The sequence below is a fragment of the Calonectris borealis genome, chromosome 2, assembly GCF_964195595.1.
Source record: "Calonectris borealis chromosome 2, bCalBor7.hap1.2, whole genome shotgun sequence".
NCBI classification, from domain to species: Eukaryota; Metazoa; Chordata; class Aves; order Procellariiformes; family Procellariidae; genus Calonectris; species Calonectris borealis.
This window is the reverse complement of record NC_134313.1, coordinates 142,570,991-142,586,560: the sequence shown is the minus strand read 5'-3', so window position 1 is coordinate 142,586,560 and position 15,570 is coordinate 142,570,991. Positions and strand designations below refer to the sequence as shown.

General features: G+C 37.6%; 1 protein-coding gene across 5 annotated transcripts in view; it reads left to right on the top strand.

The window, feature by feature from the left end:
- GLCCI1 (glucocorticoid induced 1) overlaps positions 1-15,570 on the top strand; it is a 58,447-nt gene that overhangs the window by 20,212 nt on the left and 22,665 nt on the right. For all 5 annotated transcript variants that reach the window (XR_012672676.1, XM_075143684.1, XM_075143685.1 and 2 more), the window contains exons 2-3: positions 337-488; positions 9,373-9,459. Coding sequence is in view for 4 of the 5 variants with exons in the window: in XM_075143684.1 (XP_074999785.1) it covers positions 337-488; positions 9,373-9,459 (239 nt within the window). In the remaining variant the exon portion in view is untranslated. The remainder of the gene's footprint in view (positions 1-336; positions 489-9,372; positions 9,460-15,570) is intronic.

Genomic DNA, 15,570 nt, shown 5'->3' with positions numbered 1-15,570 from the left:
TTTCTATATGTCTGGCTTTCCTGAGTTGCATCATCACTGTATTTAAATTTGCTTGATGTTTTTTGTTGATGAAAATATATCACATAAGTAGCCTGCTTCTTTGCAGATACGAACACTTCAAGGGTTGTTGTTTTTTCTAACTGTTAAGTTTTCCCTTTTGTATTTTTTCTCCTTTGTCTGTGATGTTATTTGCTTTGATGCGATGGCATTCTTTTCAGCTTGGCATTTAGACAAAGGTTTCTGATGTGTTCTTGCCGTTGTGTATCATAGCTAGCTTTTAACATTTAATATCAAATTTAGCCTGACTTTTGTTGATTTTGTTCTGGTTTTCTACAGTGGACAGGCCAAAATCCCAGCAAATCAGAACTTCTGGTACCATAAGGCGAACTTCTTCTTTGGACACAATAACAGGACCTTACCTCACAGGACAGTGGCCACGTGATCCCCACGTACACTACCCTTCATGTATGAAAGATAAATCTACTCAGGTAAACAGCTGTAAAACAAGACAACAGAGATGTTTCGTATAATGGATGTCTTCCTGATAATACTTTTTTATCACCTGATCTGGAATCTTAGCTCAACTTAATTCTGAAGAAATGTGGGTTCACTTAATTTTATTCTAAATATAAACCCCTAAAAATAGGGTAGAGTAGTGTTTTTTAATCAGTGTCAATTCAGTAACGTGGTATGCGACAGATAATATTTTCATGCTTTTAGAAAACAGTTGTTAAAAATAGTTTTCTGTATGTGGGCAGATCTGTTGAGGCTAAATAAGCAGATTTCAATCTTAGCCTTGTATCTGGTTTATTTTGAAGCTGCTATATGCAAAATTATGCTGAGTGTTACTTAAAAAAAAGATTCCATAATAGTAGTGGCTGACAAACTAAAGATTTTACTGAATCATGGTAATAAATCTGTGGGTCTCAAAAAGTGTATTTGTGTGTGGGGGGGGGGAGGAGAAGGATAGAGGTCACTGTTAAGACGAATTGATCAGTTTGTCACTAGAGGGGAAATGAAGAAGAGGAAGCTGGGAGTGAGCATGTAATGTGGCCTTGAAATGTTCCCTCTGCTGCTTAGTAGCAAGAAAGACAAACAAAAATGCTCTGTGGAACAGTTGCATCTTGAAGCCAGACATCAGAATGAGAGCTTTACCACCAGCTACAAAGGGAAGGCTACTGAGATTATTTATGGCCTCATACCCTTGTGATAGCCTTGGATCCTCCTCAGGGCTCTGTCCTTAGCAGGAACCTCTGGCAGGTGGGCTGCTGTGGCATTCATAGTGCTCTAGTGCTCTTTGGCTAGAAAGCTGAATATTGTTTCTTGCTTGATTCCTCCTCATGCTGGAGCTTCTTGCCCACAGAGATGATCACTATCAAACAGATGAAAAATATGTAATTCAAAAAAACCAAAATTATTAGCAAAGGAGTTGCATTCTTGTTTTTTCAGTAGTGTTATTAGGGTATGGAGTAAGTCATCTGAGTTTGTGTTCTAAACTAAATTGGAAACTAGAAAAAGCTATCTATCTTTGGTTATATTTTCAATTTACAGGCCATGTAGGGATGGTTGTTAAATCAGTTTTCTATCTCTTGGGCCGTGATTCTGGCCCACTGTTATCACGGGTGTCCTGCAAAGAAAAGTGATACTTCCGTCATCCTACCTTTTGCTTATAACTCTCTTGTGCCATTAAGACTTGTTTTTAATGGAAGCTTATGTTGTCACAATGCATATGAGACCTTTAAAATATCAAGGATTTTTCTGTTGTAACTTCACTTGTAGGTGTATAGGTTTTGGTTAGTTTCCACTGACTTGCAACCTACTTGTCACCCATTCCGCCACCATTGCTTAGACCAAACACAGCAGCTCTTTAAATTGATTCTAGGTTTTAGTCTTTTGTGTAATACTGAATTTCTCAGCACAAGTTAGAATATATAAATAATTTTCCATATCTCTTTAAAATCTACTGTAATGCAATGCAGGAAGCCCTCTGATAGGGGAACGATAAGCGTAGAATGCTTAGAAAAGAAAAAAGATTTGTCTGTGTGATCCGGAAATCCTATTTAATGAATTTGGGAATCTGATAATTAGAATTGTTCAAGGAAACTTTTAGAAACTGTGGTGGGACCCTTTATGGGACCCTTTACGAAAATGCTGTCTTCATGTCCTACTCATTCATTTTGAAACCAGCTGGCCAGTTTTAGCAAAAAAGAAGTCATCTTTACTGTCATGCAGGACCTACCTAAAAAGCTTAATCCTGGATTTACTTCCAAGGTGCCTTCCTTTCACCATACTGTGCCTTGAAAGTCTTTCTGTTTCGAAACCATAATTTCCATTCAGGAGATTTTCAGTAGCATGCTTTGTAGTTAGTGTATTTCTTAACCCCTCTCTCATAAAACATACATCCATATCAAACTTTGCAAATACCCTTATGAATAGAAAATTTGGAGTATTTAAATATTCACAAACAAACCTCTTCACTAGTTACAGAAAAGAGAAACAAACTTGTTCTATAAATATTTGAGCTCCAAGCATTTGGCAGTAAAATGGCTTTCCTAGTGAGCTCAAGTAAGTGTTTAGGTTACTTGACGTGTTGGCTGTCAATTTTGCCTCATTCAGAAACAAAGCTCAGGGAGGGAAAAAAAAAAGGAGTTTTACCTTTTCAGCATAATTAAATGTAGCAGAGAGGAAAGGCAGTAATGTTGTCATTACAAAGTGAGGTAGTATTTCAAAGGGATAAGGGCAGGGAAGTTTCATGGTTTGGATTTGTGTGGATATCTTCTAACAAGGAATTATATTAGCTGTCTTTTTATTCGAAATATGCAAAAAATCAAGCATTTAGCAGTGTTTAAGTTGAGTTGAAAAAGGTATCTCTTGACTATATGAATATGTAAAATGTAACAAGAGTTGTGATTGGCACAGCGAATTCCAGGTTTTTTAAAATAAAATGTTCACTAGGGAGGCTTGTAGATGAACTTGATCATAAAATATTGACTTGAGTTATGTTTTGATTGTGTGGGTTTTTTTGTTTTTTGAGCTCTGTGTAGTTTGAAGTATATCTAATTTCAAAAACTAAGGATGAGTTCCAAGTTGTTGATAGGATGCATGCATGGCAAATTAAGTTAAATTAAATTAAAACCTTGTTCTTTGCCTGAGTACCAGCACAAGTACTTCCACTACTTCATATTTGTTGGCTAAGTAACAGTTTAGCTCATGGGAGTTCGTATAGTTTACAGTAGCTAAAAATAATAACACTTGGTAGTTTAGCAGAGTGGAACATGGTACAAACAAAATAAATAAAACCAAGATAATGAAAATCAATAAACCAATTTTTTTGTATGAGCATGTTTCATTGGAGAATAAATTATCTCTTGTTTTACTTCTAAACTCATGAACAATACTGTCAGTATAACTTACATTGTAGGTGGAATAATTATTTCTCTTTCAACGGTACTTTTTGTCCCTAATTAAACATTAATTTAAAATCCAAATTTTGTGCAGTTTCATGAAGGTGGTGATTATGGCTGTTCCAAGTGTCTTAGAATTCTTATATTTAAAAAAAAAAAGAGTCAGATTCTGTCTTCACCGTGATCAGATGAACCTTTAATTCCAAGTCCCTGTTTCGCACTTAAGTTCTTTGAAGCTGTATAGTGCTTATGAATAAAATGTTTCTTCTTTCTCTAAAATTAAACAAGGATTTTTAAAAAAGAATTCAATAATATCTTATTATTTAAATAGAGGAAACGGAATTTTGTTTGTTTGTTTTAGTTTCTGTTGCATCTTGGAGAATAGTAACTGTAGTTCATATTTCTTACCACCTCAAGTGTTTTGACTGAAAACACTGAAGAGAAGTGAGGTGGTTATGTTTGCTTTTGGAAAAATATACTATGACATTATGCATTGTGACATTTACACAATTCCAGATTTCTAAGAATTCTCTATGCATTTATGCTCGTGTGTATATGTGTGCATATGCATACAACTAGCTGATCTTTAAGGAGCAGCAAGTTTTGGCTAATCAGAGGTACGCCATTTTATTTAGTAGTGTTTTAAGTATTTCAGAAATGCAGGGACACTTAGTATTGTAGGAGGTTATTATACGTGTTGATATACTTTGTGATCCCCTTTCCAAGTTCCTATTTCCAAGTTTCCACTGTCCTATTTCCCTCTCCTTTTCAGTAAAATTTGAACTTTTCATTAAGGCCATTTAAAACTCAGTATAGCTTCCTTCCCCATTTTTTCATCTCTGTTGGGAGCACTGATGGAGCAATTTTGTATACTTCTCCTTCATGCTATACATGTAAGTATTTCCCTCTTCCTAATGTAAGGAATAATTCAATATTGAAATGGTTATGCCTAACCTCACAATCTTCACAAACATTTGGATGATCGTCATAGTTTATTAGTATAATTATTTGGCACTAGCTAAATCATTTAAAAAACTTTTATAAAATTAAGAAGAAGGAGAGATTAGCGATAAATGTGTGATGTTGATGTCATAACAAAGATACTGCCAGTTGAAGTTCGTCTATGTAATCTTTCTCGATCCAAATAATACAAAGAAAAGAATAAATGACCAAGTGGAACATGATTCAGTGATTTCCTGCACGCACCCCGCAACTGAGTTCTTAAACTGGATTCCAATATGCCTGGATATGCCTTTTTCATTGTATATGGCAATTACGTATTACACAAACGGAAATGAAGAAAGTTTGCAAAATGCCTTTCAGAATTTTTACTTCTCTCTAATCTAAAGAATAATGCAGAGATATTAAAATGGAGTGCTTGGCTGAAGTGTGGTTTTGTTCTTCTTGTGTGCGGGTCAAGGCTTTAATGTAGTTACCTCTTATTAGTCACCTGAGTAATGTTTTGTTTTCTTTCGGGTAGAAATTTTTTTGCTTAAAAATTAACATCATAAACCAGGAGGCTTAATTACATGAAGCTTTTTTATTGGTGTATTATCATTGCTTTCATGGGATATTTTAATGGCGTACTTTGAAGGGGACGGGACAAGAAGGAAGAGATATGTCATATAACTATGAATTTATTATTCTAACTTTCCTTAACCTGTCTGATGTTTAAGAGGAGTTATCACCTATAGTCAAATTCATTTCTAACTCTTCAGGCCATTTCTTTCTGTAAAATTTCTAGAGGGCCTTTGAATGCTTTAGAAACATCTGAAGACTCATCAGACTTTATCTTCTAGTGCTGTTGTGTTTCTTTTGAATGTGGAAGTTCTTCAAAAACATTATTGCTTCCCCTGTAAAACCTAGATTTGTGTTCTTAATCTTTGCACCCATCCCCCAATGTAGTTAATCTGGCATGCACGCTAGATACAGTAATTAGAGCGAAGGGCTGGCAATAAAATGTGAGATATTTAGAGTAATTCAGTCTTATTTTAGGTTTAGGTAGGTTGGTACTCCATGCAGTCATTCTGATCTAAATGAAGTGGAAAGAATGTAGGTGTATACCCCTGACATGGGTGGAAAAGCAAGGCAGAATTACCGAATGCGTTGGAAGAAATGCTAATCTCTACAAGGTTGGGTGAGTTAGAACAATGGTAATTGTAATTTACATTAAGACTGAAGAGAGCAACCAGATGTGGTGTTCTCAGCACGTCCTATCCCGTGCGCATGCTTTAAGCATTGTGTCAGCTGAAACTGGGACCAGGGACATTCGAAATAAACGATCCTCCTCTTGAAACTGCAGCATGCGTTACTTAATGTTTTCAAGGTTCTCCTCCTAAAATGTTTTAAATCTTAGTTCCTGAATATAGAGTTGCAGGAATAATCCTTCAGTTTCATGAAGTTCAGTTCATACTTAAGTGATGCTGTAAATTTGTTTCAGCTCTGAAATATTACCAGTTTCACAGGTAGCGCCTATGGCCTCTCTTACTGTGTTTCTGACTTGAGGTGCGGCAACTTTGGTTTTGTTTATTGTAATTCAGAAATTTTTCTTCAAATGCAGTTTTGAGTTACTTTTTTATGTTCTTTTTTTTTTTTAAATGTGTTTAACACATGGGAAGTACACTTGCAGCTTCAAATGAAGGCTTCCATGAATGAGCCTGTTTTGTAGAAGTTGTAAATAAAGATGGGAAACCAATTTTCATGAAATGTGGCATAACAAGGGTGCTGTACACCCCCATCTTATTTGTGGTGTAAATTACAACATTCAAGTGAGATATGAGGTGCTCATACATGAGCTAAATTTACAAAAACAGAATTTCTGTTTGAATGTAACGAGTGTGGGGTTCTTTGTTTTTTTTTAAAAAAAGCTTTTGCTTGAATATGAGGATTTTGGTTTACAAACCCAAAACTTATCTTCATATGATGTGGGTTACAATACATTTTAAGCAGCAATTTCTAGGGTTTGAAGAAGTCTGGCTTGCTATAATATTCTAGTAACTGCTTACATTGTGTTATTTTAACCTTTTTTTCTTTTTGCCATTTGAATATAAATAGCACATTAATATAACATTGCCTGACTTCAGTACTGTGCTAGGAACATCATACAGTATTTGTAGTCTAATACTGCAAATAAAATTGAAGGACGCAAATAGTCTGCCCCCTGTATACTGATACTTGTATGTATATTTTGAAAGGTTGTGACTTGACTCAATTTACCAGAGATTGAAAGCAACTGTGTAATCCTTGTCTCAAGGGAGATAGTATTTGAGTGGAAGAGAGTGTCAAAGCGTATTTGAGAAAGTACAAAATTTGGTATTAAGTGAATGGATGTTTTATATTTTTTATTTTTGATTCCTGATTAAATCAACTGCAATATAAGGATTCCCACCTCCCTACTAACTGTCACCAGTGTTGTTGAAGGAGTTCTTCAGGGTGTTGCTATTAGTTTTTATTCTTGCTATCTGGATCAATTTCTGTGCTTATTAAAAAATACAGGCAAGCTCTTGCTTTCTGCATTTTTTTTTTGTTTTTTTTTTTTTAACAGTTTACTTCTTTGTTGAGAAACTCACTTTGGCTTTTTAGATACTTCATGTCTTTTCTGTTCTGTTTATTAAGCTGTAGTTGAAAGACTATGAGCTTGTAACACCCTCCTGCACTACAGGAAAATATTTAAGCACCTGAAATGCCTGTTTCTGCTTTGTCCTGGAGTTGTTCCCCAAACTATGGAGCAGTGTTGTACTCAGAATACACTCTTTGGGAGATAAATTTTTCAAAGAATTCCCTTTGCATTGATGTTTTTCTGGTTTTGTATGAGGGTGTGGTTCCAGCTGTACTTGGGATATAGTAAAATACTTCAAGAAAAGAGTAATTTAAATTGGAAAGTAAATTGTAATAGATTGTGAAAGCCCATGATTTTGAAAAAGGAGCAAATTTTCCCCCCGTTTTCTTTAGTTCTTTAGAAATCTGCAGGTCACTTCAGTGTTTAAAAAAAACTTGAAAGCAACACGATGTCTTTCACACAAATTTCAGGGAGGTGGTAAGTACCCAATCTGCAAGAACAAGTAATTATTTAGAACGTGGCTCTGCTAAAATGCAGAGTGAGCGCATGCACACACAGGTAGTGCGCGTGTGGCAGAGGCTCTGCTTTGGGTGACAAGAGTCTCGGGTCGCCTGGCTGAGGGACTCCCGTGTTTCCCTCATAGTTTTAAATAGCTGTTTTAACTCTTCACCCTTGTTAATTTTTTTTTTCATAACCACATTATCTTCTGGCTTCTTCCCCAGACCCACTCAAAGAGAGTCATATAAATAATACACAGAACCCTGACTTTTATAAAGACTTGTTTTTTCTTTCCTGGGAACATGCAGCAAAAACTTCGTTACTGATTTTTTCCATTTTGCTTTCTGATTTCCCACACAGCTTGCTGGGCCTTTGGTGGAAGTATTCCTGGTGGTGTAACAATAATGGAGAAAAAACCCCACCAAAACCATGGAAGGTGCAGGGCTGGCAGGAAACACAAGTGGGATACGTAGGCCTGTGCACACACGGTGACTTAGCACATTAAATATTAGCACTTAAGAGTGAGATGCCGAGCTGTAGGCCATATAATACTATGGCAGTGCAGTGACTAGAACGGTATAGCCTGTGCTCTGAAACTACAGTTCAGTGCTTACTGGTACCAGCCTGGCCTGGCGTGCTTGGCTTGAGGGGCCAGGCCCCGGAGGGCTGCTTCCACCTCCCTTCCCAGGGCAGCGAGGGCGAGGAGCTGCAGGCCTTGGTTTTGTGCTGTTCTGCAAGGCACTGCCCGGCCTCCTTCCGGAGCAGAACAGTGTCTGCTACGTGTGTGGGTACTACAGGAGTTTCTAGACCATAGAGAGGAAGCAAGAGTAAGGAAAGCTGTGGAGGAACAGGGTTTCCAGGCACGAGAAGGAAGTCCCGCAGGGAGGTGGATCCCAGATCCTACCTGTCCTGCTGGGCTGGGGTCCTGTCTCCCTTGGAGAAGTATTAGCAGGGGTCCCCTTCCTGAAAAACCTCGCTGCCAAATTCTCATCGTTTTCAGTGGTGTAGTTTTATTTCTTGCAGCCTTACTGTGAAAGATTCAGCTAATACTAGCAGGAATTGTTGAAAAAAAAAAAAATTTTTTTTTTCTTTTCACAGATTTATATTTTTGCCTATAGCCCTGAGTTTAATATGGTTCATATCCCAAACTTTCCCTGGGTTTTAGATGTCCCCATTGCTCCTCTGGCAACTGTTGACTGTCGTGTTCAGAAATGCTGGTGGATACCCTCAATTTTCATAATAGTCTTGTAGTGAATAAGCACAGGAGTTGGGAGATCTGACTTCCAAACCCTTCTCAATCTTTAGGGTTTAACTTTATAACTCCTGCATCCAAGGACAATCCACAAACTTCTGGGCTTGCAGACAAGGCTGGAAAAGGCCTGCTCTTCACTGTTCTGCTCCTGTAGGTCGGTGCCAAAAATAATAAAAGGTGTATCAAACTCTGTATCAAGTCAGAGTTACCAAGAAGGAATTGATTATGTGGCCCACTGATTAAGGAAGACAGGTGGCAGAAGTGAATCCTGGCTTTTGGTCTCTGAGTTCGTTTGTATTTTTTTTTAATCTTGTGGTTTTCTAAACTGTCCACTGAGTGAAAACTAGAAATGGATGCCAAAGCACAGATGGGAGTAGCCAGGTAAGGTTTTTTTTGTGATTGTCAGGCCTCTGATGCCTTCTTCAGTAACGTTCATTGTCCTCATCCTTTCTAAATGCAAATTTACAAAGCCTTAGTTTTCTATATTGTTTTTTTATGTATTGAGACTATTACTGCTGCATATCAGATTCTGAAATGTATTCTTCATGTGTAACGCCTGAACTCTGACACTGCAGAAAGAGTAAAGCAATAATTTGTGCCAAAAGTTTTCCTTACCTGGAGAATTCAGTACAGTATATTTTCTTTTTTTTCCCCTCTAGACACCTAGCTGTTGGGCTGAAGAAGGAGCAGAAAAGAGATCACATCAGCGCTCAGCATCATGGGGAAGTGCTGATCAACTGAAAGAGGTGAGAAGTTTTGCACAGTGGAGCCTTTCAAGTTTGATACGCCCAAGACATTTTTTAATTCCTATCTGGAGTCCAGGAAACTGCACCCTTTCCCTCCCCTCTGTTGCTTTTGAAACAGGTTTTACCTCCAACGTAAGAGTTGTTTCAAGAGTGGTTGTTATTTTATGCCTGTTGGATTTCCTCCCTTCCTACTACACAGTGTTGGCTGTGAAGGAGTGGCCAGAGTGAGTGCTGTGAAACCAGCTTGTTGTTGCTTACTAATTTTTCTGTTCAGTTACCTTAGCTAGCTTTCTGTTCTTTAATGCTGCTCTCCTGAAAGAGGCAAAGCGTAACTCTGTATGTTAGCATATTCTTGTTTAGAAATTTCGTTCAAATTTAAGAGAGGAGATAGAGAGGACATCACTTTCACAAACGAAAAAGGAGGGTAAGTATTGATACAGTAATGGTATGATTACTTCAAATGCTCTTTAATCATATGTATTTTGCTGTAGACTACAATTGCAACTAGAAAGAACCCACCAAAAGTGAAGTGGATTTGCATCATGAGAAAGTAGATACAGTAAAATGATCTCCAGCTCAGCTGAAATGACATTTTTTCAGTTTTTGTCCCAGTATACTCCATTCTGTCCAGAGTTCATGTAGCTCCTGCTCTGTCCAGTACCTAATAACTGGCCTGCAGTCAGCCTCATGCCCCTGTCAGGAAGGGTGCAGTCTCTCTTCAAGAGCTACACCTTTCTTTTTAAGAAATTAATCTTGCAGCATCTTCTCATGGGGTGGGAGTTTTCCCGATACTCTGGGCTTTTTGCATCTTCTCTCCTGGCTCCCTGTTAATAAGACATTCAAAAATGAGAAGAAATGTATAGATTGTCTGAGGAGATGATATTACTGGCAATATATAGTCCTCTTCCAGACAGCCATTGATAGGAATAATAGTTGTCAAAAGGAGTGATGTAAGTTTAATTACTTGAATTTCAAAATCAGATTTGACAAATACGGAATAATTTTGCATTCCAGTGGTGGCAATAGCCTCATTTTTAAAGATGAGGACCTGGGCCAAAGAGAGGTCAATCCAAAGAGGGTTGTCTATTCCCATCTCATTGAGTACCTGCTATGAAACCCGTCATAGCTGATTTATTAGTACATGGGCCTTCAGTTGCCTGGGTGACTTCATCTGCAGCTGTGAGGAATCACTCAGAATCACAGATTAAGTGCCCAGAAATTATTGTAGAAGGAGTTTTGTGTCTGAAAAGTTTTGGCTTAAACATTACTTACCAGCACAAAGGAATTGTAGCAGGGGCAGGAATAGCATCTGTATTTCCAGGATAACGCTTGCTTGCTTTTACTGAGAGACCATCCTTCATTTTCTGGCGGTTCCCTATCAAGTTCTGCAACAAGCAGCTTTTCTTCACCGCAGGGCTGTGACTGTCAGTGATAGTGAAACCTTCAGCATGTAAGCAAGTCTCTGCCATTTGATAACGGTGATCCATTGTGCTAGGTTGCCATCCTCTTTATGGACTGACCACAAGAGAAAGATAAGAAACGTGGCTGATGGATTTCATGGTTCCCTTCTGATAGAACATAGTAATGGAAAAAATGGGGTGTGCGGGAAGGAATTGTTTCTATCCAAATTTTGCAATGGTTGTTCACCCCAAAACCTGCCCTTGTCTTCTCCAGCTTATAGTTTTTTCGCTTCCTCTGTTTTCCTTTCTCCAGCTTCTTAAACCAGTTTTCTTGTCTTTTCCAGTTCCCTGGGTTCATAGTCCCAAGTGTCATTCTGCATGCATTATCCAGCCAATTCTCGTCTATCTTCCCTTACTTGAGCTCTTGCTCAGTTACCTTCCAGCTCCTTCTCTGTTCCGACTCTCCATCATTTGGCTTCTATTTTATCCTTTTTCCTGTCTCTCATCTGTAAGTCCAGGTTCAAGCTTCTCTGTCTAGCTACTTAGTGTCTGTGTGGTGAGTGTTAAGAGTTTGTTCAATACCAACAGTATCTGTGCACTCGGTTTCTTTGTGCAACAGTAATCAGCAGTTTCTGGAAGGAGAAATTCTCTGGAGCAGTTCTCTTCAAACTGTAAAGCCCAGTAGAGACTGGTAAATTACTAGCAAATGTAGCTGCCAGTTCCAAACATCTTTCCTGAACACGTGCAAAGTGAAGTTTTTGCTAAAGCTTCGCCAAATGTAAAGGTTTTTCCAAGAGAAATAGAGGGGCACATTCCCAGCATAAAGGACCCCCCAGACAAATGTTTAGCTTTTTCTTCCAAAGCATTGGACTGCAGAGCTTCCCAGGTAAAAAGCATGTGTTTTAGCACATAAAATGGTAAGATGATTTCCACCTCCCTTTCATTTTAACCTCATTCTTAAAACAACTCTAATACTTGTATTGAAATTTCTGATGGGAAGGGGATAGGAGAGCTGAATGTTGCATGGTAGACTTCAGAGAAAATTTGACAAAGCTATAGGCAGCTGAAAGCAAGAGCTTAAGTAATGGAAATAAAAGTATCGCCTCTCCTGTGCAACTGCATTTGTTATGAGTAACATAGGTAACAGTAGTTCTGCTCAGCATTTTGAATTGTTTCCCATAGCATTTGACAGTAAACAAGTAGATAGCTGTTTACAGTTTCCTTGGCTTGTCTTAGCAGTTTGGATTCATGTTTTCTTGTTCCAACAATTAATGGAAAGATTTCTAGCATGTATTTTTTATTATGTTGATACTGTAAACTAGCCAAATACTTGTATGCATAGTTTTAATTGGTTTTGATAAAAGAAGATTGAATGTCCTTTTAAGTTTAAAAAAATTGTTTTTTCCTTAGTTAGTTTGAGAGCTATTACAATTAAATGCATTTATTTAACGCAACTTGGAGCTCTTTTAAAAAGATTTACATTTAAAAAGCCTAAAAATGTGTGTGTAGACTTAGGATCCCAAGCAAGCAAATGAATTCTGTATTACCACATAAAAAATTTTCACTTTGGGTAGTTGAAAATTATTTTGCCCTTGAATTGGAATAGGTGATGTCAGGATTGCATCTGTCTAGCACTGAAAGAGGCAATGCTTGCTTTCTTGTAGTGAGTCTATTAAAAAATTACAACTCCCCAGCTCTCAGTATGAACTTTGTAATGATAGAGTGTACCTTTTTTATCACCTCCTAACAAGATTTACTTTTTTTTTTAATTCTGAAGGGATCTACTGCTTGTTTTTATGAAGTCTTGAATATAACTTATTGTAAGATAATGCCAGACTGCTTTAACATTATTTTAATAGACACATGTCTTGACTGGGAAATAAAGATTGCTATCAGAGTCTTTGTACTGGACACAAACCAAGTTGTGGTTTGAATCACTGGTATTTTTTCCCCTTTCAACCTGAATAGTTAGTTTGAAATTCTGTTGAAGTTGCATAAGGACAATTTTAGTTACAGCTTACCCTGAACTGGAATTTACCCAGAACTGGAAGAACCCGGGATTTAAAACAAACAGTTTTCAGTTTGTATAGTTTTTTAAAGACGTATTTCAGACAGCTGATTTTTCACTTCCCTTAAGTACCTTTGTGTGCTGCATCTGTTACACGACACCAGCAACCACCCATTGGAAGGTCCCTTTTGCTCTAACAGAGTACTTGAAAAGGACTTTGGAATAAAAGAGAATTGAATATGAGAGCTTGCACTTTTTATATGCTTTCATATACCAATTGAAAGATTGCATTCAAAGGTTTAGGGTGAGTTTCTAATGCTTGTTTTACTCTTTGACCTACTGGTAACTTGTTTATTAACAAATGGTTCATGAATCAGTTAGAGCTCGCTCTCATTAATAAGGAGTTTGTGGCTTGTTCAGCAATAGGAAGTTACTATGTTATGTAGCCTCATTTGTAGAAATACAGCCTATTAGCTGGTAAATATTAATGAGCATTTGGAGAGGAATCGTGAGACGTGACATGTTCCTTCATATTAGTAGTCTGCATCTAGGTCTCTTCAAATGAAAAATTATCAGGATACTCAGATTATTCCAGTGTTGTAAAGAACCGACCTAATTTGCTTATTTCTCAGGTTTGTGCCATTAATTATGTTAGACTGCATGCATATTACAAGTGCTATAGACAAGATTCATATTTATTTCAAGTACACTTCTAGCTATAAAAATAGTCAGCAAGCAAAAAATACAGGGTTTTTTCCTAACTTCTTGTTTGTTTAATAATCTTTGATGGTCATCTTATAGTTGGCTGTATGACAGTAAACTATCAAGGCCGAACCACAAGTTTGTGTCCTGAATAACCTGATGTAGGTTTATTACTGTTATGATGCACTGATCTTTGTGTTTTCTTGGGGTTTTTTGTTGGTGTTTTTTTTTATAAATAACTGTAAAGTACATCAAGAAAAGAGTCATTGTGATACATCAACAATATTGCAGGGAACAGTCACTGAAAGAGGAAGGGCTGAAAAGTTTCTTAACTTTTTTGAAATGTGCACAGATGTGTGCTTTGTGCTCCCCCCCATACCATCACATGAGAGTACTTGCCAAATGTGAACTAAAAAATATAATTTGAAGTTCAGTACTATATATGTTTACACCTTGTAAAGTAGCAAAATAATTTTAAATAATTGTATCTGAACGTTGGAAGTAGGGTTCAAATTGCGTTTATTCCTTAAGGAATTCCTTGATTTTTTCCTTCTTTTTTTTTTTTAATTTATTTTTTATTTTATTTTCAGCTGTATCCTCTAAGAAAATGCCTGTATTGTATAATAAGAACTTTCTACCCATCTTCAAGCTATGTAGACAGGGAGAGCATTTGAATTGGTATACTAAAATCACTGTCACATTTTATGGATCTAAGTGCACATAGTGCAAGGCTAAGGCTTTAATGTCTTCAACAACTGGATGCTTTAAAGGATACGCATTAGATCTTTTTGTGATGATTCACATGTGTTCCTTAAAATGATTGTGTATGCCCCAGTCACCTTCATGCTCAGCACTTGGGCATGTGAGGAAAATGGTGTCCCAAATCCCTTTTGTTCTTCTTAGCTGCCCTGTTAAAATGGAGTGTTTTGTTACTGTACTTTTTTTTCCCCCAGCATAGCACATCATTCCTTTTCTGCCTCATCTTCCAAGCTGAAATATCTGTATCGCTGCCCTGAATGGAGTTCAATGTCAGAGTGTATTTATACCAGTGTAATGGCTGGATCTTCAAGTACACGTTTTCCTGATACCAATCGCTTGGCACCGTTTTCTTTGCACAGCAAATTCCCTAGCTCGTATTAGTTGCATCAGCCCAAGAGACAGGATCTGCTGCTTCTTTGTGATACTTGGTAAAACAGGTACCATCGAGGCATGTGTTTCAGACTCTTTCCTCACTACACAAATTATATCTGCTTTCCTAGGATTAGTGTACCTCATACCTATCTGCAGCTCATTTTGGTTATGTTTGATGCTCTGATTGTGCTTCTCTGCTGCTTAAAAAGAAGGTGAAGATAAACTTCTAGGAAGCTAGCACAGCTACCTCTTCCTGTTAGTAGTAGTGGCTTTATTTGAGTTTGAGATGGAAAACAATTGGCAATAAAAAGATAATCTTGTAGAATAAAAAAACTACTGGGATTTCAGGATTAGCTTTAGCAAGTGGTAGATTCACTGTGGATTCCCTGTGGAGAAGAGATGGAGAATCATTTAGTTTGGAGGATTCTTCTGTCCATGTACTTGGTGCCACGGCCTGCTTAGTGTGGCTGCTCTGAAGCCGGGGTGTCTGTGCTGGCAAGCCTCTGTCTCCCCTATCTGGAGGATGAATAAGAAATGCAGATTCCTTTTTATATGTCCATCCTTACTTTCTCATTTTCTTGTTTGATGGTAACTACCACACCATGGAAAGCTAGGGTCCTTCAAATTCAGGGCCAAGGACAGATGATCTGAGAAGGCATATCTATATCTTCATTGCATTGCATGTTTGGCTTAAGTGGTCATACCAGCTCCAGATACACAGTCAGATTCTTCAACAAGTTTTCATCTTTCTCTTTCCCCCCAGTGACTCAAGAAGCCTTTTCTTTCTGTTACTCTAAAGAACCTACTGACTGCCAAAATACACATACTCTTGAAGTGGCTGAGAGAACCTCAGATTCTAGGGGTCCATGA